General features: G+C 49.9%; 5 protein-coding genes across 5 annotated transcripts; 2 read left to right on the forward strand and 3 right to left on the reverse strand.

Moving 5' to 3' along the window:
- Positions 1-1,775: 1,775 nt before the first annotated feature.
- Positions 1,776-2,809, reverse strand: QC761_0024220 (uncharacterized protein; the record flags this gene model as incomplete). Its single annotated transcript, XM_062872096.1, has 3 exons — positions 1,776-1,799; positions 1,850-2,360; positions 2,502-2,809. 3 exons carry the CDS (start codon positions 2,807-2,809, stop codon positions 1,776-1,778), a joined length of 843 nt encoding a protein of 280 aa, XP_062738691.1.
- Positions 2,810-4,435: 1,626 nt separating this feature from the next.
- QC761_0024230 (uncharacterized protein) lies at positions 4,436-5,419 on the forward strand (the record flags this gene model as incomplete). Its single annotated transcript, XM_062872097.1, is given in 5 exon segments — positions 4,436-4,453; positions 4,560-4,607; positions 4,619-4,972; positions 4,992-5,104; positions 5,166-5,419. 5 exon segments carry the CDS (start codon positions 4,436-4,438, stop codon positions 5,254-5,256), a joined length of 624 nt encoding a protein of 207 aa, XP_062738692.1. The 3' UTR covers positions 5,257-5,419.
- Positions 5,420-5,457: 38 nt separating this feature from the next.
- Positions 5,458-6,411, reverse strand: QC761_121473 (uncharacterized protein; the record flags this gene model as incomplete). Its single annotated transcript, XM_062875431.1, has 2 exons — positions 5,458-5,832; positions 6,361-6,411. The coding sequence occupies 2 exons, from the start codon at positions 6,409-6,411 to the stop codon at positions 5,458-5,460; spliced, it is 426 nt and encodes a 141-aa protein (XP_062738693.1).
- Positions 6,412-8,014: 1,603 nt separating this feature from the next.
- QC761_121475 (uncharacterized protein) lies at positions 8,015-8,515 on the reverse strand (the record flags this gene model as incomplete). The annotated part of the gene is made up of 1 exon (XM_062875432.1): positions 8,015-8,515. The coding sequence occupies one exon, from the start codon at positions 8,513-8,515 to the stop codon at positions 8,015-8,017; it is 501 nt and encodes a 166-aa protein (XP_062738694.1).
- A 1,278-nt stretch (positions 8,516-9,793) lies between these two features.
- On the forward strand, positions 9,794-12,006 carry QC761_0024260 (uncharacterized protein). Its single transcript, XM_062872098.1, has 2 exons — positions 9,794-11,372; positions 11,435-12,006. The coding sequence occupies exons 1-2, from the start codon at positions 9,837-9,839 to the stop codon at positions 11,936-11,938; spliced, it is 2,040 nt and encodes a 679-aa protein (XP_062738695.1). The 5' UTR covers positions 9,794-9,836; the 3' UTR covers positions 11,939-12,006.
- The last annotated feature ends 9,134 nt before the right edge of the window (positions 12,007-21,140 follow it).

The raw sequence follows: 21,140 nt of genomic DNA on the forward strand, positions 1-21,140 counted from the left end.
AGAGCCACCTCGTGCATTATACCCATTGCTCCCTTAGTAAATTAGTCTACAGCGGCTAGCATTGAGGTTAGAGAGATGCCCTGGTGGTTTAATATCCGAGTTTTAATAAGCTCTGACTGTGGGGTAGTTTCTCGAGGGTTATGTAGTATTTGGGAGAGCTATGACGAACCCCTATCCAGAACCTCTGAAAGGGATACTGGTTGAAGGCACTTCTGAACAATCCTGGTTCGGGACAGCTAAACAGTGTACAACAATGGCTTGACTCGATCACAACAGTCTAGATACCAACGATTGTGACTTGAATTGCATACTGCGGAACTGTCTATCTATACCAGCCAGTTCCTCCGTATACATAGATCTCGTGCCAAGCCGTGATCAGTGTCCTGAGCACACTGATCACCTCTGCTTAGTCTGCTCAGTGCCCTGAGCGTACGGATCAGTCGTTCTATACTGTGATTGGCTCTTTTATACGTTCTCCCGATTGGCCCTTGTTTCCGTGGCCCCACAACCCGTCGTTATTCCGTCCGTATACCAGGGTTGTGACAATAGCTCAATTATATATTGAACAATCGTTTTTTCTTCTTGATTCGTAAGCTTGCGCGAATTAGCTAAAATATCGCGTCGTGCAGGTGTACCGGCGCGTCGGCACGCAAGGGTTTTGAAAGCAACATTATAGACGTTAGCTGCAGTCATATTGTGTTGTAGAAGAAAGTGATGTTGAAGGTGGAGGTGTTGTGTTGTGTGGGGAGTGTTTCACTCGCTTATCTGAGTCACTCGCTTATCTGTGTCACTCGCTTATCTGTGTCACTCGCTTATCACGCACATTAAACCATACACAGTACATCACCAGAGGTAGGGACACCCGTCGTCCTAGACAAACAAACAAGGCAGTAAGTAGACCGCGGGGTCACTCACTGCAGGCATCTATCCAGCTGTCGTTCGCCTATTGTATAGCTGGCTCTTAACTGACTTTCACTTCCTCCTTGAGTCCTTTTCTCTGCACCAATTACCTACGTTACCTAGGTACCTACCTACCTTTTGGGATATTCTAGCAGTGAAGCATTTGCAGGTATTCCACGTCAATTCCATGACGCCCCATGACTTACTGGGGGCTCACAACATGCCAACTAGAACGCGGAGGCGTGCTTTGGTTGCACAAAACATGGCATGCAACAATGAGTGCTGGTAAGCTGGTTAGCATTGGCCATTTCTCGGATTGAGCAGAGCTAGGCCTACCAATACAAGTTTCGATATAACTCCACAGCCACAAGTGGCTCGGGTCAACCTGACCATTTGCCCAGGTTGTGACAAGGGCTGTAATATCAGGGCTTGGAACGTATAGTTCAATTCCGACTAATAATCTTTGATGGCCTCGAAGAGCGTGATACTGAAAAGAAGAAGAAGAGATACAGTCTTGGTGTTTCCAAACGCGTATTTTATCCTTCCTCGCGTGGCCCGTGCCCTTGTTGGCCTCAGGCCATCGCCAAGTCCTCCAATATCCTACTGGGCCAGTGGGCTTCCTTTGATAACCGCCCTGCCTCTGATTGTCTGCCTCACTTTGAACGAGAGGCTCACAACTTGCAGTTACCCCTCCTTACGGTGGTATCGACAGTGTTGTTGGCTGTGGTTGCAGGTGGTCGGCCTTTGCCGTGTGACACAGGTCGCCGAGCTGATGCCAACTACCCTGAGAATGGCAACCAACATTGTAAGGATTGTGAGGGAGAATAATCCAATAACCGCCAGCTTTTTAGCCATCTTCAGTTTGGAGTCCCAGATCAAAATGACGGGGATAGATAATACTATCACTGTTAGCAACAGCAAGTGAGACATGATCAAAGCAGATTCTCACCCGCAGCATCAGACACCACATCCAAGGCACAGAGTTTATCCTGAGCGTCAGATTTGCGTATCGGATAGCCGGAGGCTCAGTGCACTGTGTCATGATATCAAATCCCATTGCAACCAAACACCCCCACTGAGAATCGCCGATCGAGGTAAGCTGTGTAGCCACCACCAACGCCAGGACCGACCACCAAGCGACCCTGATATTCGTCATGTGCCAACCTATCCTCCTGAAGAAGAGGAGAAGTGACAGTTTCACACCAGCCAGCGTGCTGTAAAAAAAAAAAAAGACCTGTTCAACGAAGAAGACCCTCATAGTGATCTCGACATCCTTCATAAATTGTTCCAGGTCCGTTGGAAAGGCTGTCCCCGACCCTACCGCTAACATGAACCAGAATTTTGGCGCTGCCCATTGCCACAGTGCTGATGCTGCAACAACGAAGATGGTGCCGAGGATGAGGACGGTGTCATCCCAGAATAGTCGACGGGTTGCTCTTAGGCGAGTGTAAAGGCGAATACTGAGGAAAATAACAGCTATCGAGGTGGTTGTCCAGGAGCCTGCCTGTGTGAGCCAGGTAGCGTCAGTTATTTTGTTGAAAGGATTCGCACATGGGAGCGGCTACAACCGAGCGGCCGTGCAACGTAGGGAGGCTGCTTACTATGAAACTTGTGACAGGGACAGCAGCTGGTGAGTTGAGCCTTTGGCTCGCTGAGAAATGTGGGAGAGGCGCTCGATGCCGCTGACTTCTCGCCCCAAAAGGCGGAGGTTCTCGGCGGCTTCGAGGCCGATGAAGGCGCCGCCTATAACGGCGACAGTCCTGACGGCGTGGGATTTGATATATTCTTTGATGGAGTCGAGATCGCCCAAGGTGGTGAGGTGGAAGACGTGTTTGCTGTCACCGCCTTGGATGCCGCTTGGTGTTATCGGTTCTGCTCCAAGAGCTAAGACGAGTTTATCGTAGGGCATGGTGGTTTTCTGTCCGGAGATTCGGTCGTTGAGGAGGACTGTTTTGTTTTGTCGGTCGATGGAGATGAGCTCGGTGTTGGTTTTGACGTCGACGTTGAACCAGGAGGTGATTTTCTCGGGGGTCTGGACGTGGAGGGCATCGTCTGCGGGGATCACGCCGGAAAGGGCGTAGGGGATGCCGCAGTTTGCGTAGGATATGTAGGGCCGCGTTCGAGGACGGTTATGGGGGTGTGTTCGGAGAGGCGCTGTGTTGAACAGATTAGCTTCTGATGCGGAAGAGGAAGGCGAGAAGGGGATGGGTACCCTAAGGCGGGTAGCGCAGGACATGCCGCCTGCTACGCCGCCAGCGATGATGATTCCTTTCCGGTTGGTAGACATCGTGGCTGGTGGTGTGGTGTTTGGAGACCGAATCTGTTGCTGGGAGGAGCAGAATCGTGGGGGCCGTCAGCCTGGAATGGTCAATAAAATACCACGCTGGCTGTTGATGTCAACTAGGTGTACTTTTGACACATGTGTCGTTCGACTTCTGTGTGATGTCGTCACTCTATCGTAGGTGCTGGGGTTCGAAGGTCCACGCACCGAAGGCCCAGATGCTGGTGCCGTCCCATCTTCCAGCATTCTCGGTAGGTAGCTGGACGTGGAAACATGGGATGAAGGTAGCTGACCGAAGCCACAATTCAAATGGCGGCCCGAATATAAGATCGTCGTTCGGGTTTGTCGCAGTGCTTAGCAGGGGAACGAGGATAGGTGCAGAGATATCATCGACAACTGGACTCAACAGTCCAATGGGGAAAAGGAAACGATGGAACGGAACGAAATGGAGAAAGACAAAAAGTCAAAAAGTCTTAGCCCAACAGGGCCACACAACCCGTTTCGAAGGGGGCACCTCTCGACTGCCCAGTCGCCTTGACCCGTGGGTGAAATGCGAAAAGGGTCCCTGGGAGACAGTCAAGTGCCTTAACCAATTAGGCCATGTGCAACTCTGCTTATTGAATGGAAGATGCTCCAAAGCACTATAAATATGGAGGTGCTCCTATTAGCATGACACCGTCTTTACTATCGACACTCTAGCATACAGCCCTCTTAACAATCTCCACGATCCCCAGAAACACTGGCCAATGTACTGATGCCACTTTGGGTATAGGCCAGGCCTCTGCTTCCCAAACCTGAGGATGTGTTGATGCCCGCCGAGACACAGCATATGCGCCTGGCGACCCTTCCCAATCCGTTCCTTAAAGTGGTTCATTTGTGCCATTATCCGCAAACACAAGGCGAACCACGATATCTCCACCCTCTGGCGAGTGGCCGACATTCCCCGAATACCCCAATGATTTCGCCCATGTTTGAACTGCACTGTAAAAGGTTGGCCGCAGATATGAGGCATTCCTTGTCTCAATTTTGGTGGTCGAATTTCTTACATAGCCACTGTCAGCATTTCCACCTGGTCAGCCATCGAGGCGTCGGTCTCCATTCAGACTCCGAACACTGCCACCACTGTAAGAAGGCGCTTTATTTAAGTGATGATTCTCCCCTCATGGCAACAGGATAAGAATTACTGCATCTAACCACCTTTCATTTCAGGTTGACAACGTGATTCCAAACGAAACCGACAGCAAATTCACCACAATGGATTCCAATGCCGCTGTCCCCCTTGGCCAACACTCATCACCACCACAATACAACTAACTAGTCAGCAACCCCCTCGAAAAGATAACTCTCGACGTTAGTGGGCATAAGTTCACTACAACAGTCAACAGTCTTACTTTCAAGAGCTTTCTTTTCAGACTGCTTCTCTAAGGTGATTGGAAGTCTTCGTTGCAGGAAGATAAAAGCATCCTCGTCGACTCAGATCCAGAAACATTCCGGCACATTCTCCAGTATTTGCGGCGTGGCGTCTTCCCTCTAATTTATGACCAGAACAAGGGACACAACTACAAACTCTACGCCGATATCTTAGCCGAAGCTAAGCACTTTGGTATTCCAAAACTGGAATGCTGGCTTACCGATCAGCTGTACCTGCGGTGCATTACCAGTTCCACAGTGTGGAGTTCCGCGTACAAGAATGATACCATCCAGACTGGGTTTCAGACGACGTCAATTTGGGGGAGCGAAGTCACCTCCACACAGCTTGTGCGACAGGACGTCAACACGGTCATTAAGCGTGTATGTTATCATTATGCAGAGGAGCGGAACCCGTGCACGAGACGGTCGATTCCACGATGATATCGACACATATCGTTGGGCCGAAGTTGGCAGATCTGTTAGATTCATTCAGGGATGGTGTACCGATACTGGGTATGTTGTTGACTACTGTACGAACTGTATTTCAACGCCTTCACCGCTAATTCTGTAACAGAAAGGAGTTTATGGGGCATTGGGCGCGAGCTTCTCGGGTGGCAGTGGCACCTCAAGCAACCTCAGAGCCTCACGTTAAGGTCCAGCGATAGATTTAGAACGAAATCTTGAGATAAGATTGGAACATGCTGAAAGCGAAAGAAATTGTCTCTCAAACAAAGTCCTGATGCTACTATCTGGACAAAAAGAGTGGAAGAGAAAAATATGGAATGTAACTACAACCTCTCCAACGCACCTCGTAGCTAACAACAGACGTCTCAACCAAAAAGTCTTCCTAACTGTACCTCGTTAATCTAAGCATCCTGCTTCCCAGTATCGGCTTCACCACCCTCCCCAGCAGTATCAAACAACATGTCCTCAGACTGATCCCAGGGCTTTCCTGCAATAATGACCTTGCCTTCCTCAATGTTCGAGGTGTCCTCACATCTAAGTGTAGGCTGCACATCATCCACGGCATCCTTTCCATCTCCCTCAGTGTCAAAAAGAGTGGTCTCAGTCTTGCGCCACGGCCTGCCAGCAATGATGACCTCTCCCTCCTTAGCAGGAGGTTCCGGGCAGATGAGTTCAGCTCCATCCGATGTAGAGGAATCCTGTTGACCACCCTCGGTGTCGAAAAGAGTGGTCTCAGTCTTGCGCCACGGCCTACCAGCAATGATGACCTCTCCCTCCTTAGCAGGAGGTTCCGGGCAGATGAGTTCAGCTCCCTCCGATGTAGAGGAATCCTGTTGACCACTCTCAGTGTCGAAAAGGGTGGTCTCAGTCTTGCGCCACGGCCTGCCAGCAATGATGACCTCTCCCTCTTTAGCAGGAGGTTCCGGGCAGATGAGTTCAGCTCCCTCCGATGTAGAGGAATCCTGTTGACCACCCTCGGTGTCGAAAAGGGTGGTCTCAGTCTTGCGCCACGGCCTGCCAGCAATGATGACCTCTCCCTCCTTAGCAGGAGGTTCCGGGCAGATGAGTTCAGCTCCCTCCGATGTAGAGGAATCCTGTTGACCACCCTCGGTGTCGAAAAGGGTGGTCTCAGTCTTGCGCCACGGCCTGCCAGCAATGATGACCTCTCCCTCCTTAGCAGGAGGTTCCGGGCAGATGAGTTCAGCTCCCTCCGATGTAGAGGAACCCTGTTGACCACTCTCGGTGTCAAAAAGGGTTGTTTCAGTCTTGCGCCACGGCCTGCCAGCAATGATGACCTCTCCCTCCTTTGCAGGGGGCTCAGGGCAGATGAGAGTAGGCTCGTTGGTGTCAGACATGGTGCTTGAGGAAGAAGTCTTTCAAACAAGCGAGGTTAGCTGGTTGCCTTGTCAAGTTTCCGAGACGAGAAACTCTCACCTTGAGTTGGGAGGTAGACGAATAGGAATGGGTTTTCGTGATAGAATGCTTTCAATCCTGAGATGTCGAATGAGAAGAGAGGTGAAGATTGACCTGACGCCCATCGACCCTCTGCTGGTATTTAAGCTCAAATTCTCACCATATCCAGAGTTTTCCAACTGCCGCTGTACCGCTTGCCATGATTCCTCACAGATACATCTGACAGTTTGGGATATTCCCGAAGTTGTAAGTGAGATCGTGTGGCTGGCTGGCATCGCCGTTCAATCCTTCACGCTAGAGCTGCAAAGCAACCTTGACTAGCCCACTACACACCAGTCATGTGTTAACCTCAGCCCCTTTACCTCGATGCCCGCTAGCGACGGTAGTTCAGCTCCCAATATTTGATATAGCTAACCTTCTTCAGCGAAAAGAACTCAGAGCATGACCGAGACGCGAGAGCTACAGTTTGTTCCATCACACACATTCGTGCGTTTGGTATCTTGCACTACGCTATCTCCGGCGCTCCACCCACAGCTTGCGCTACCATGCAGTATCATTACCGTCGCTTTGCCCGAGTTCTATTCTTTTTCTGGATGTGCGCGTGCGTAAAAGGTCGTGATAAGGCTGCTCAAGACAGCTGAAGAATGCATGTGACGGGAATCTTCAGGCGCTTAATGGCCCATATGACGAAACAATAGACCACCGGTTTCAGCATCATCGAACCTGGAGGTGGAAATTGGGCACTGTCGCTGGTAGAGGCTTCGATCCATCCGATACGCCTGGCAATGAAACTGGCAGCTTGACAATCAGGTACCTACTTTGTCCGCATGGGACGCTGTGTGATGTCAATCTTTGAGTACTGGTATCTAGGCGAGACATCGAATACACACGCTTGACAAGCCATGTTCAAAAATTCCAATCCAAGGATGTCAAAAGAATATTCAATTGTTGCCAAACTATTAGATCAAAGAACATCTATCTCGCGCCATGATTCAACCAGACTCTGGACCTTGACCATCCTCGTAAAACACCAACATTCTCACTTCAATACTCTCCCTCAAATGATCCTCTTCAGTGGCATCCGGGTGTGGAAATGAAGAGTGCGGTACACCTTGCCACTCGTTAGTGCTCTGTGTTGTCAATGATTTAAGATGCACTTACCTGATCTGCCGTTCGAGTCAGACTGCATAAACACCCAGATCTCATTAGGCATCTGGTTCTTGACATAGCACCAGCGCTGGTTAGGGGAGTGATGAACCGAGGCAGTCTCAGATGTACCATCAGGCGCTACGAGATCGCAGATCTTCAAGTCCATCTCTGGGTCAACGGATCGATTGTCGCACAGGGCAAGTGGCCAATCCCGAGTTGGGCCCCTGAGAGGCTTCCAGGCGCTATCAAGAACGTTGGTGGATATTCTCCATTAGAGATCCGCGAAAAAAAAGACGTATACATACTTGACAAACTGACAGCGCACGTTGTCCACACGTTCAAAGCTGCCCTTGTTGAGACCATGCCTGAGCCGCTCGATGTCACCGGGAGTAGCGTCTACGTGACTATATCAGTTTCACACCACGGCTGGTTGGGGGAGTGGGAGGGGGAAGGGGGAGGGGACGCACCAACATGAGCAAGACAGGAAGGCTGTCTATACTCATACACCTCTCCATTGCTGATCGGGAAGTCTCGGTTCCGCTTTCGAAGCTGGTAGTCAAAGATCTGCACCCTGCTGGCATTGAGCCTGTCTTTGACTTCAGCTGCCAACTGAGGAAGGAAGCACTTTATCACCTTCTCGCGATGATCAAAGTCTTCTGCAACCAATCCTGTGTCCATATCCAGGAGGAAGAATCCAGTAGTGCCGAAAGAGCACTGTTCGAGTCGAGGACGGACATCATGAATGGCGATGTTGTCCACCTTTTCGAGCAGCATGTTGGTCTGGGGGATCTTCTTTGTAGGCTTCTGCCGTCTAAGTTCGTAGACGCGTTCAGTCTCAAATTTGGGATCCCGTTGTAGGAAATACATCCATGAGTGAATAGGATCGGTGGCAGCCATGTTGTTTCGAGGGCGGTATTGTGTCAATTGAGAAAGTGAAGTGTGATGGTGCTACTACGGGTTTGGGGAAGGTTTTATCAAAATAAGTCCTGGCAATTTTATGGATGCAGATTGGTTTCGGGTAAGCATGGTGGCGTTTATTGCTCTGGTACATGAGGGAGGGGAGCTGACCTGTGCTAGTGGCCAGCTGAGTCCACATGTGATGCTACGACGCTAGTCGCTCAGTGCTTATCACATAAGTCCCAACGCTGCTAGGTTTACTGTTTCCGGAGAGGTGTGAAAGGAAAAAATAGGCTTAAAGGTTGCTGGTTGTGGTCATGCAAAAGCCGCCTCAATGTACCCAGTGAGCGAGTGGAGTGGTCGGATTCTTCTGTCCTGCCACTCGGGTAGCAAGAGGCCTGCTGCTCCTTTCTTCCCCCTACCCCTAAGATACTTCAGATGGGGAGACATGTAAATCGCTGGGCCCACATACTCGCCCACAGGGCTCGTGTTGTTGGACTTGGAAAATTCAGCCTTTGTTACGTTCCCTCCACACCACGCAACTTTTCTCCTGGACCCGCACCACCATTGATATCAAAAAAGAAGTTATCCCAAGTGTCGTACCAAAAGGACGTCCTTGGCCATGGGGCCAAGGGAAGGGGTATATCTTCACACCAAGTAAATTGCTTTACTCCGCATGGCTTCGAGATTAATCCAGCAGATTTACTTGCATTTATTATGGAGCACATTCTCATGCTTGTTCAGTGTCACAGCCTAGTTTCGTCAGCGAGATGAAGGTTCTTGAGGCGTTTGATGCAGATGAAGCAACATTAGGTAATTACCTAATTGATTGGAGCCCGTGACCATCCTCGGAGCTGTCAAAGTCGCCATTCAACAGCTCAAACTAAGACTCGTTCAAATCCTGGAAGGGGAGAGATGTTCCTGTTTTTGACAGCTAACCAGAACCCTCATTCTTGGAAAGGGGCTTTCAGATGGTTGAAGAGTGTCGAAGAGTGTTGGATTGTCTTGTGGGTGTTAATGCGGTGGGCCGGGGTGTGATAATGTGCTATGGATTATAGAATGGTGGAAATTGCTTGATTGTAGGCAGATAGTGTTTGAGACAACGACGTTGTTCTGCTTTAATAGTTCTTGTCATTTTGTTGTGTGTGTGTTGGTGATGAAGTGGGGGAAGAAGTGTCTGGTTTGATCAACAGCTCATTGGCCGAAGTGACCCCACCTCTAGGTAGGCAGTCACACTATAAAAGGGAATTTGTCCTTCCCGGGAACCAAAGATGATGCAACCATTTTCATCTCGACATCACTGCTCACCGTACTTATTATAATGTTCGAACGTCTCCCGGAGGAGCTGCTCCGAGAAGTGGCCAAAGGGCTTAACATTCAAGATGTCAAAACCCTCTCGCTCGTCTCCAAGACCTTCCATGCCATATGGGCACCGAGGTTTTGGAGCACACTGTGCGTCAATACTGCTGGTCCAGGAGACCGACCATCATCTGTCAGCATCAAACGGATCGAACAATGCGCCCATGCGCTTCAGAATGCTACCTCCTCCATACAGCATGTCGCCGACATGGTGTTTCGACGGGACACTCGATGGAAGCTATGGGATTATGAGAAGGAAGAAGACTGGCCCAACGTCGCCTGTCTCCACCGGCAACCACCACCGGAGGACCTTGGGGTGTGGAGAGCTCTGCTACTAGCAGCGCCAGTCGCTGGATGGTTAAAAGATGAATGGCCCTTAAGGAATCAAAGGTGCGTCGAGGCAAGCATAGAACGAATGGGAAAGCAGCTGGGTCCCGACAACATGGACGACGTTGCCCTCGCTGTACAATCTGTTCTCGAACGCATCCCCGCTGGCCAACTCCAATCTTTCACCTGGGACTTGGCAACATGCATTCCTCAGCCTATTTTGGATAGCCTCTTCCAAACGCAACCGCAGCTCCAGTCTATATCCTTGACGGCTGATACCCGTTGCAAGGCCATGACCAAAAACATCCACCTACCGTTCTGCCAGCTCAAACGGATTATTTGCAATACGATACCACGATCTCATGTTCTACCGGTTCGAATAATGCTTGAAAACAATAGAGGGCACTTGCATGACCTCCAAATCGAGGAATTGCCGTACGGGGGCCTTTTCGAGGAGCTCTTATTTAGTCCAAAAGAATGTGAAGATTCCGCTGATCGGTGCCACAGTATGTTGGGAGCGAATCTTGATGTATTGTTTCCATCACTTGCAACCCTGTCTTTGAGATCGGTCTACTTGACCAAGAGAATGGATCGAGCATTCAACATCAGTGGTCTAGATGCACTTACATTACGCCAGTGTTCGCGATCGAGTGAATTCCTCGAAAGAATAATGGCAGCAAACAGACCCCTTCAGCTCAAGACCTTTGAGTTCATGTCTGGCCATGGGCACGATAATAATGACTATGACGCGGAGACGAATACAGTCAACACCTTTCTTCTATCATTCAACGGTCTAGAAAACCTCTACATCGGTTTTGCCAGAGATTTCGACGAAGACAGCGCTGGCCTCCACCCCCTCTGGTCTACCGTTGGCCATCACGGCTCAACACTGAAGAGGCTGGTGGTCCATCAGCGAGGCGTATGGACAGGTCCAATGTGCACAATGGGCGTCATTGAGAAAAATATCGATCTTGTTAGTGATGTCGATGGCACGCTCGATATTTCAGAGACGAACATCAGCAAGTGGGCGCTGGATCCCGCCGAAAATCCCCTGTCAGCCCTTCCAAAACTTGAATGCCTCGGCCTACCTTTCGCTGTTTCAGACTGGAGCGAGTCCGATACGTGGGCGAGTCATAGTATAGAACCAGATGCGCAGTCCGAGTCTTTTATTGTATGTATCTTGCATTGCGGCTTGTACTGATAACTTCCTAACCGATCGTAAAAAAAATTCAGATAACCCTCCTCAAGCCATTTACCGGAGGCTCACGGAGGCTCAGGCTCCTCCATTTACGAAAAACAGGCTCAGATTATGCATGGGCCTTCAAAGCGACCAGCCTCCCGCCTTGTTCCAGGCGACGACGGGCCTTGTCGACTCGGGCCCACGGTGAGGAAGACGTTTTCCTCCTTCCCATCCCTCCTTCCGATATGTTATCATCCCTCCGCCCACCTTTCTCCTATTTTCTCAATTGGGCCTTCGGGCCAAAGGGCATTCGCTCCCTCCAGGCCGTCGCTTTTGGGGATTTTGCAAACGGCCACATGGGCGGCAAATTCCTTCACAACATCTTTGCCATTCGTAACAAGGATGAGCTGCAAGGATACCAGGTGTTTGACTGTCGCGACAAAGCACATGAGCACAAATGGCGGGCCATGGCGGATAGGTACGCTGACTTTCTGGAATCATGCCCCGTCGGGCCACGGGTGGAAAGATGGGAGGACAGGTCGAGGTATTATTTCTAATCAAGATTGTTTCTGTTTTCAGGAGTCGAGGTTCTCGTAGATTGAAATACAAGATTCTTCAACAGATAAGATTATCGTTCCAAGGACGAGATATGATCCGAGTATGGTTCGAACAGCGGTGTTAGCTGTGAAGACAGCAATTGTTAGATAAAACAAACAAGAGCTTTGCAAAGAGGGTACTTATAGACTCAGAATGACAATTCAGGAATATCCAGACGGCAACGAAGAAAGGCAAGTAAAAAGAAAAAATTAAGCAAAGAAAACTAAAAATCAAGCCCGAACAGAGCTACCCAACCTTGTCTCGAAGAGGTACCTCTAGACCGCCCAGTCGCCTTAACCCATGCATGAAGTGCGAAAAGGTTCCCTGGGAGTCAGTCGAGCGGCTTAACAAATTAGGCCATGGACAACTCTGTTTATTGAGAGGAAGGTGCTCCAATACAGGATATGAACCCCACCACAGCCTCCTTCCTTTCTCATTGAGTCGCAACAGGTTTGTTGCTCTTCCCTTCCTTCCTTACGTATGTTAGACAGCGGAGATAGGTAAACTGCTGGCCCCACATGTTGGACGTGGAAAATCCAGCTTTTCTTTTCTCTTCTCCCCACGCGACATTCCCCTGGACACGCGCCACCATCGATACTCCATACCAACAAAGCAAACCACCCCAAGTAACCCGTTTTCTCCGCTGGTCTTCGGCACAGATCTGGCAGGGCTGATAGCGCATCTCTTGCGGTATTCGGCACCATGGCCTGTAAGTTTTCCCCGCCCCTCTTCACTATCTCACCGCCATCTCGACTATTGCCCGGGAGCTGCGCGCTCCTGGGTGGTTGAGTCGTGAGATTTATGTGACCGCCGTCCGACGTCCTCATGTGCCCGCCGTCCGAAGGCATATCTCATCACAGGTTCAAGTCTCTGCCAGTGCCCAAGGGGCTCTCTATTAATATTTGGATTTTCTCCCTCTTCTTTGAATCTCAACCTCTTCCTTACCCTTTCTTCTGCCCTTGGTCAACCGACTTATTCGTGGGCTGCCTCCCCCTCTTTCAAACCTCATACTCTCTGCCCCTAGCCAACCAACCTTTCGCATCCTTAACATCATGATAGTTCGTCCATATGATCCTTAAATTTCAATGACAATACTGCTAACACGCGTGGTGTACAGGCCCATCTCTTCAGGTAGCAACCGTGCTACTGAATGAGAACAAACGGCCCCATCGTCCCCGTATCCCAATTCGAGTGCATGTGGAGTTGGAAATTGAGGATATAAAAAGGCGTTGTTGGCAAGAGGTTTCGAAGTGAGACTTGGACGGCGGCTGGGTTTTGGACGACGCCTCGCTTTGAGGTGGTTGACGAGAGCGCAGAAACCGATGATGATGATGAGAATGCGGAAACGGATGACGACGAGACCGACAATCAGAGCACCGCCAGTCAAAGCCGCTCGCCTCAGGGGATCCCAGCCTTGTGCATCAAGTTCATGTACAGTCCCTCCGTGTTGGAGCAGCGCCTGTATCACTTGGACATAACCACCACTCGCTGCCAAACACATCGGTGTATCCGTTGTTCCCTTGACCCTGGCGCCACGGGTGAGTAGGTAACTCGCAATCCCTGCATGTCTCTTTTGGCATTCGATAATGAGAGGTCTGGTCGCCTTCTTGTCCAAAGAGTCGAGTCGTGCACCACGAGCCACCAGAGTCTTCACTGCCCTGAGGTTTCCCGCGCGGACAGCAACGTGCGGTGGTGTTTTGCCTGCCATGTTCTGCACATTGCAACTTGTTCTCGCGTTCAAGAGGAGCGATATTTCACTGTGAGTTGCATACTGACATGCATAGTGCAGTGGTCGGTTGCGCTCAAGGCACTCGGCTTCGAGCGATACCCCTGCCCTAACCAGCTTCTCAATGACCCCAAAGCTCCTACACATGGCGGCAACATGAAGTGGGGAGCGGCCGTTGATGCTACGAGCATCTAACTCGGTCCTCTTGTTCACAATCAGAAGGCCGACGGCCGCTTCGTGACTATTGTAGCTAGCCCAGTGCAACGCCGTAAAGTTGCCAGCACTGCGAGTCCTGGGAGATGCCCTGTGCCGAAGAAGCAAATCCACAACGGCTGTGAGCCCGGCTCTCGCAGCCGCTGCAAGTGGGGTTAGGCTCTCTTCTTCCTGGGCCTCGAGATCTACTTTGGCATTAATGAGCGTCTCAACCACAGCGACATGGCTAGAGATGCAAGCAGCGTGGAGTGGGGTTCTCATATGTGAGTCCTTTGCATTCCTGTTGGCTCCAAGTTGAAGGAGAAGTTTGACAATCTCATCATCGCCCGCCTCACTGGCTACATGAAGTGGTGTTTTCTGTTCCTCATCACGGGTGTCGATCATGGCGCGCTGCTTTACCAGGAAGCGGATGGCATCCAGCTGCCCATGGTCACACGCGATCCTCAAAGGTGTTTTTCCATGGGGACCACGGGCATTGATGCCTGCCTCTCGGTATAGGAGGGTCGCGATGACTTGGCAATGACCATTGGCAGCTGCCAGATGGAACGGGGAAAGCTTCCACTTGTCCTTGGACTGTACGTTGACACCCTCTGCAATCAACAACTCGACAATATCGTTGTGACCGCAGTGACAGGCGACGGAAAGAGGCGTTCTTCCGGTTCCTTTGTGCGGATGGTTGATGTCAGCCCTCTTGCGAATTAGCGAGGCCATTTCTTCTTGGTCGCCCCTTTGATCCGCCACAACGGGCTTCGGTGGTGGATGATTACCGTTAGACTGGAGGTATATATCGGTAGCTTCGAACTCGCCAGGGAATCGATTACCCAACTGAGACTTTGGCGACACTGTCGCAGCTTGCTTGTTGGCGTTCGACCGTCTCAGTTGCCTCAAGCGTTGGCGGATGGGGGAAGATGGCGATTTGGGCAGAGACTCGTCCGAGACTGAACCGCTGGTGTTGGAACTCTTGTCGCTGACAGGAGACCTTGGCTCGGAAGATGGGCTGTCTGGTAGCATCTCAAAGGGCATTGGGCGTTCCCACGTGGGGTCTCGACAATCGTGATACTTGTTTTCATAACTGGGACTCGGTGGTCTGACGTGCATGTCGAACAGGGGAACAGTGTGGGGACGGCTCTCCGGGAAACTGTCAATTCTGTCCAATCTCCCTAACGATGCTGGCGCCGGTTCGGAACCAGCAACCGTTGATAGTTCGGTATCTCGGAGGGTGGATTGTTCTCGAACTGTGCTCGTGTCATCGCGTATTCGTTGGAAAGTCTGCCAGGCGGTCCTTGCTCGAAGGAGCCTGTTTTGTTCCGTGAGACTCTGGCTGTGGGGAAGTGTCTGTCAGCTTGTGTAGGCACATGGCGCGCAACTCAAACTGCAAGACTTACCAATACGCTGCACTGAGAAGTACCTGCAACGCCGAAATCTGGGAATCCAGTCGTTGTTCGTGTTCCTTGATCTTCGAGTCGATAAACAACTGTTTCAGGCGCGACACAACTGTATCTTCGAGCAGTCCGCAAGAGCTCGGATAGTTTCGGGTCGTGGCCAAGCGATCAAAGCAACCAGTCCTGAGCACCTGGCAGCGTGGCTGTTGTCATCTGAGCGCCGTGACTAACGCGTGTTCGTTGTATAGTCGATTCGCTTGCCAGCGAGGACATGAAGAGCGAGTCATTAACGGCCATCTGGAGGGAGGGTGTTGATCATGGGGATGACAACAGTAGGGCCAATTATCTCTGGAACGCCGAGAGTTGTCACATGATGATCATCGACTTCGACCGAGCCCGCCTCTTCCCACCTCCCAAGCCTCGAGCGGTTTCCAGGCTTGTAGAACCGAAGAGGAAGCTTGATAGTAGTTCCGAGGTAGACGCAGACTTGCTTACCCATTTTCTTCGATGTTGGTGTTTCGAATATTTCAGTAACAGAAACCAAGAACAAAAGAAAGACAGAAATCTGAGAGACGGAATGTTTGTGGTCGTAAAGTTTTGTCCATATACAAATGGAAGGTGCGATCGATTGTGGACGACATCATCGTCATCAGGATATTGGGAGCTTTCTAACATGGGTCTGCACTCCTTTGCCTCAAAACAAAACATCTATGCTCTATTCAGACGAAGAGTCAATACTTCTAAACTTCGAGGTATTCCAAACAGAATATACCGCCTATTTTGATATCGACAACCTAGACTATTAATCGGGCATACGAAGGAACGCTTCAAATAAGGCCAGCAACATTTAGGACAACATCTAGAGATATTTTCCTTCCAAGTTCCTTCAATGAAATACCTACCTACCTACCACCGCGGAACTATAAATGATCAAGCCTGCCAATCTAAACAACCGTCCAGTTAACTCTGGCTAGGGAGTGAACAGCCGGTGGTTATATCGTAGGAATTTACCTACCTATAAGAAATGCAAAACTGTTTTCAGCATATGGAATACAAAGTGAATCTATTATTCTTTGGGCTTCTGCTATCTTGACTTTACATAGCCGCGTTAGACTGACAGAGATTTTGAACAGGTTTAGATCAATTCCATAAAAGGATTGATTAATAAGACAAGTACGAAAAATGCCACGTTCCACACTGAAAGATTCTTGAGGCCACCGTGGACTTCAATCATTCGTCTACAACAGCTTTTAACAGAAACCAAAGGCTTCCTTATTTAGCATCTCTCGTATTTCTAACGAATATAGAAACCTGGATCTCAGCAATAAAATCTCCAATCGCGTTGGCGTTGAACACGTGAGCTTTTTGACATCGTACTTCAGGTTACAAAGACTGTCAAGTTCTCGTCGAAGCCAGAACAGGCTATTTAATCTCAAGCAAGGGGTCTTCTGTTAAACTGATATTGCGAATTCATCACGGACCCGCGGTGTATAGACAGCTGTACATAATCTTCCTACCGGAGCCAAACGACGAGCAAATGAGGTTCAGCCTGGACCGACAAGTTGGGATTAAATGGCCATGGCAGTCGCGGTTGAGATTGATGGGAGGTGCGAGTGACCGCGTTGCATGTGCTGCCTAGTAGGGTGGGTTGGCCCCTGCGCCAGGGCAGGTACTAACTGCAAAAACCGAGGAGCAATTCAACAACAAGCAATCACTCAGTGATGTAATTGGCACGGGTGTTGGTGCTCGTACTCGGGTACTCTGGATACTCGGTTTGGAACAAACCGGTGGAACGCACTGTAGAACACAGTGAAACGCTGGAGGGCCCTTGCAACTCCCAATACAAGGTCCTCTTAGAGGTAGAAATTGCTTTATTATTTTGGTGATATTTTCCATATAATAGATTTTCTTTTTCCCTTGTAACAGCTTCCTAATAGAAACAATGCAGGGGCTGTTGAATGTTGAGTTTGTGTGACATGCATCCTTCGGTATGCGAGGAGCATCGTGACGAATTGGGAGCGCAGGAGGTCGACGGTTCAATTCTGAAGTGAGGCAGCATTTTCTCACGCTTTTGGACGACACGCCTTGTTAGGCAAAGTGGCCGTCGCATTGCGGGAGAGTGTTTGAACCTGAAGTATGCTTACCCTTTTCTTGGTTAAGTAGTCTACGAAAGTCATATTTCGACTTCTCGTTAAGGTGCCAGTGATTCTTAGGTAAGAATTGTTCTTTACCTCTATCGTTGTCACAATACCCAATCCTGCACAGGTCGTCACTTTGACACTGAACTTGCTCAGGATTCTCCGGCCCTGCTCCACGGAACCGCGGCGATGTAATACTTATGCAGCTTCGTAGATACCTGATATTGTATTCTACAGCTATCACCAAGAGGTTGGATCACTGGGCCGGAGTAAAACAATCCGAAGACACAGTTAACTACCTTCTTACAAAGGAGCCTAACTGAAAGGAAAAGCATATAACCCCCATCTAACGAATCCCAGCCCCCCTTGCAATTTGATCATCCGAGAAATCATCCTGAACCTTCTTCAAATAGGTGTCAAACTTGCTAGCCACCGTAATCACTCGCTTGAGATGCTCATATGTCATCCTCTTCTCCTGAAACTTGGCCAACTGCCTCGCCGTTGTAATAGCGTTCCGAATTTGCCGACCGTTTAGCTCATATTCCGCCAGCTCCTCAAAGTAGCACTCGACATCATCAAAGTCAATCCCAGTTGGCTCAGCCAATTTCCTCTTGCGAGATCCAGGCTCTGTCACCTCAGCGAACTCATCCTTGTCCATTTCCTTCAGCCGACCGATGAAATTCTTCCAGATCTTTCGCCGTTGAGGTTTGCTCAGGTTCTCGTATCGAAGAGCGAGCTGGATTCTGGACTTGAAAGCTTCGTCGAATGTACCCACGCGATTGGAAGTTAGGATAAGGATGCCCTCGTAGTACTCCAACACACGCAGGAATACTGAGACGAGAGCGTTTCGGCCGAGATCGGTTAGGGTACGCTGCTCGAGAAAAACATCCGCTTCGTCAAGAAGCACAACACATCCCCAGGATTTCCCGAGGTGTAGGGCTGATTCGAGATACTTTTCCACTTGTTCTGGCTTGGTCCCAATGTCACCACAGGTAACTCTGAAAAGAGGTTTCTCGGCAATTTCGGCAACACCTTCAGCTGTATAGGTTTTCCCGGTCCCCGGCGAGCCATGGAGAAGCATGATGAGTCCGTTGCCCTTACCATCTATCAGATCAGTCCCCTGTTCCTGGGCTATTTGGTTTGTAACCAGTGCCTGCACAAGCTCTTTGGTGCCCTCGTCAATGACGAGAGAGCGAAAAGCCTGTTTGTTCCACTTGACATCGCTGATACGGTCGACGCTAAGATCCACTGTTGTTCAAGAGTTTATTAGTTGGAATATTCACTAATAGTTCGAAAGTCCGTGGATAATCTCACCCCATTTCTTGTTATGCAAGTTGTAGCCGACGATTGTCTCCGGAAAGACATAAATTTCAGGTTCCGACGGGGCTTGGTCGTCTTCCATTCTTTCCTCGCTGAAGCATGCTGTTGTGGCATTGTCGTGTGCCGGGGACGATATGTTAAAAACGTCAGCTGTTTTGGGGTGCAGCTGACGATATGTTTGGAAATTAACCATGAACCTATCCGTGCTCTAGGGTAAATGTTGGAGTCAGTTCATGTTTCACGGATATGCTAGACCAGGATACCCGAAAGATCAAGAGAACCTACACTACCATACTTGCCGTTTTCATCACGATACGCTACTAGCCTCTGCTTGTGGCACCACCCTGAGTATGTCGCTTTGGGATGGGGCGCGGTTAGGTTCTTCCTTATAGTATTGAGTGTTCCTTCATCTGCTATCTGGAGTTACCAGCATAATCACTAACAAGCTGACAGGCTGTTATCAATCGTGAAAATGTTAATACGGCGCTAACCAATGCTCTTTTGGAGATATGAGACTTGCTTCCCAGAGTAGAGCTGGCCTCAACATTGTACCCTACAGAGCGGATGAAGTCTGCAATGACGACTCTTTACGCGTGTCTACTGAAGTTCTTTATTCGGGCCCGCAACTAATACGACGAAGGATCGTGGAAACGTATCGTCCACAGCATCACTAGGCCATCAGAGCTGCGTTACAAAGATCTCCTTGAAAGAATTGGGCGCGCATCGAAAGAGATCGAGCAACTTAGCCTCTCCGCCTCACAAGCCGAAGTACGAGCGACACATGACAAGATTGACGCGCTCCAAAGAAACATGACATGTCAGTTACAGCTCTCTCTCCAACTCACCCTCCCTTTGCTCACCTCACACTGTTACTAAACCGCTTTGAAACACACAGCACTCCAAGCCATCTGCTCCTATGGCTTCCTCAATAACAACCAGCAACTGCCTGACCTTCAATTTTCCCAAATCCTGCAATCCATCTCCCAGGTGCCCCTCTGGGACCCTCTCAAAACCCTTCGGTACCTTTCCTCCCTCCGCCGCCGCCGCCCCGACCTTGCTGCCTCTTTCACAACAAACCAATTCTGGCACTCAACCAAACTGCGACGATGGTCCACCACCGCTGAATCCTCTCTCGTTGTTGTCAAAGGAAACCCCCAGTCACGATTTTCCCTAAGGGACTTCTGCGTTGACGTCGCCAACAACCTTAACTCATCCAAGACCCCCTATCTCTTCGCCTTGAGGGTTCCCGTCGGTGGGAACCAAGCAACAGAACAAGTTTCCACAGTCGAGCTACTCAAGTATCTCACTCGTCAAGCCCTTCAGCTCCTAGGCGCAGCAAACAGCAAAAACCCCGTGACCGAAAAGTCCATGGTCCTAAGCTGCTCACGTTTCCAAACCGCTGTGTCCGAGACGGAGTGGTTCCAAGTCTTGGAGACGGTGTTGGCAGACGTCATTGGGACCGTGTACATCATTGTCGAGCTGGAGATTGTCAGTCGTGATGTGGCACTAGAGGGTGATTTCTCGGTGTTGGCGTCGTTTGCTGCCTTCTTTGTCGGGTTGGAACAGCGTGGTTTGAAGAGCCGGGTCAAGGTCCTCTTGGTGATTAGTAGCCCCGAAAACCCCTTGTATGGGCCGAGTGAGCTGTCCCCAGAGGTGTTGCTATCTGTACGGGGAATGCCAACGTCGGTTAGGAAGAGGTCCGGCAGAGGGGGTGGGCAGGGTAGGGGAGGTAGAGTGATGCGGCTAGGTCGCTAGGGTTGGTAACGTGGGGGCCTGGTTTGTTATAAAGGATCATGTCACGGACACTAAGATAAATGAATCATAAATGTGTACTGGAGAAGCGATCATCATCCCAAACTCAAATTCATGACATTTGGAGCTGGTGCTAAGGATAGCCATGCTAAAAGGGGTGGATCTCAAGCCTCCTTTCTTCACTGGAAGAGAAAGGTGAGAGCCATGCTGGAATAGGTTAGTAGTACTAGCCGCTAATGCTAGTATTATTAACATAGCCGTAAGCGGCTACTAAACCGACGGAGGCGAAAAGAGTAGCGAGAACCTTTATTATAATGGGGACACTAACGAGAACTAATCTTAGGAGTACTAATTAATTCTGAAAAGACAGGATAATATCCTTGTCCTTTATAGCTTTCTCCTTGGCCCTATCTGGCCGAGATGACTTTGTTTTTGGACATCACCACCCACCATGGAATCTTAATAACCTTAGACGGCTCCGCGACCCGATAGCGGAAGTGTCTACCGTCTCTTGCGGCTAACTAGATGTGACGAACCCCTATCCAGAACCTCTGAAAGGATACTGGTTGAAGGCACTTCTGAACAATCCTGGTTCGGTACAGCTAAACAGTGTACAACACATAGCTTGTCT

Source organism: Podospora bellae-mahoneyi (genome assembly GCF_035222275.1).
Source record: "Podospora bellae-mahoneyi strain CBS 112042 chromosome 1 map unlocalized CBS112042p_1, whole genome shotgun sequence".
Taxonomy (NCBI): Eukaryota; Fungi; Ascomycota; class Sordariomycetes; order Sordariales; family Podosporaceae; genus Podospora; species Podospora bellae-mahoneyi.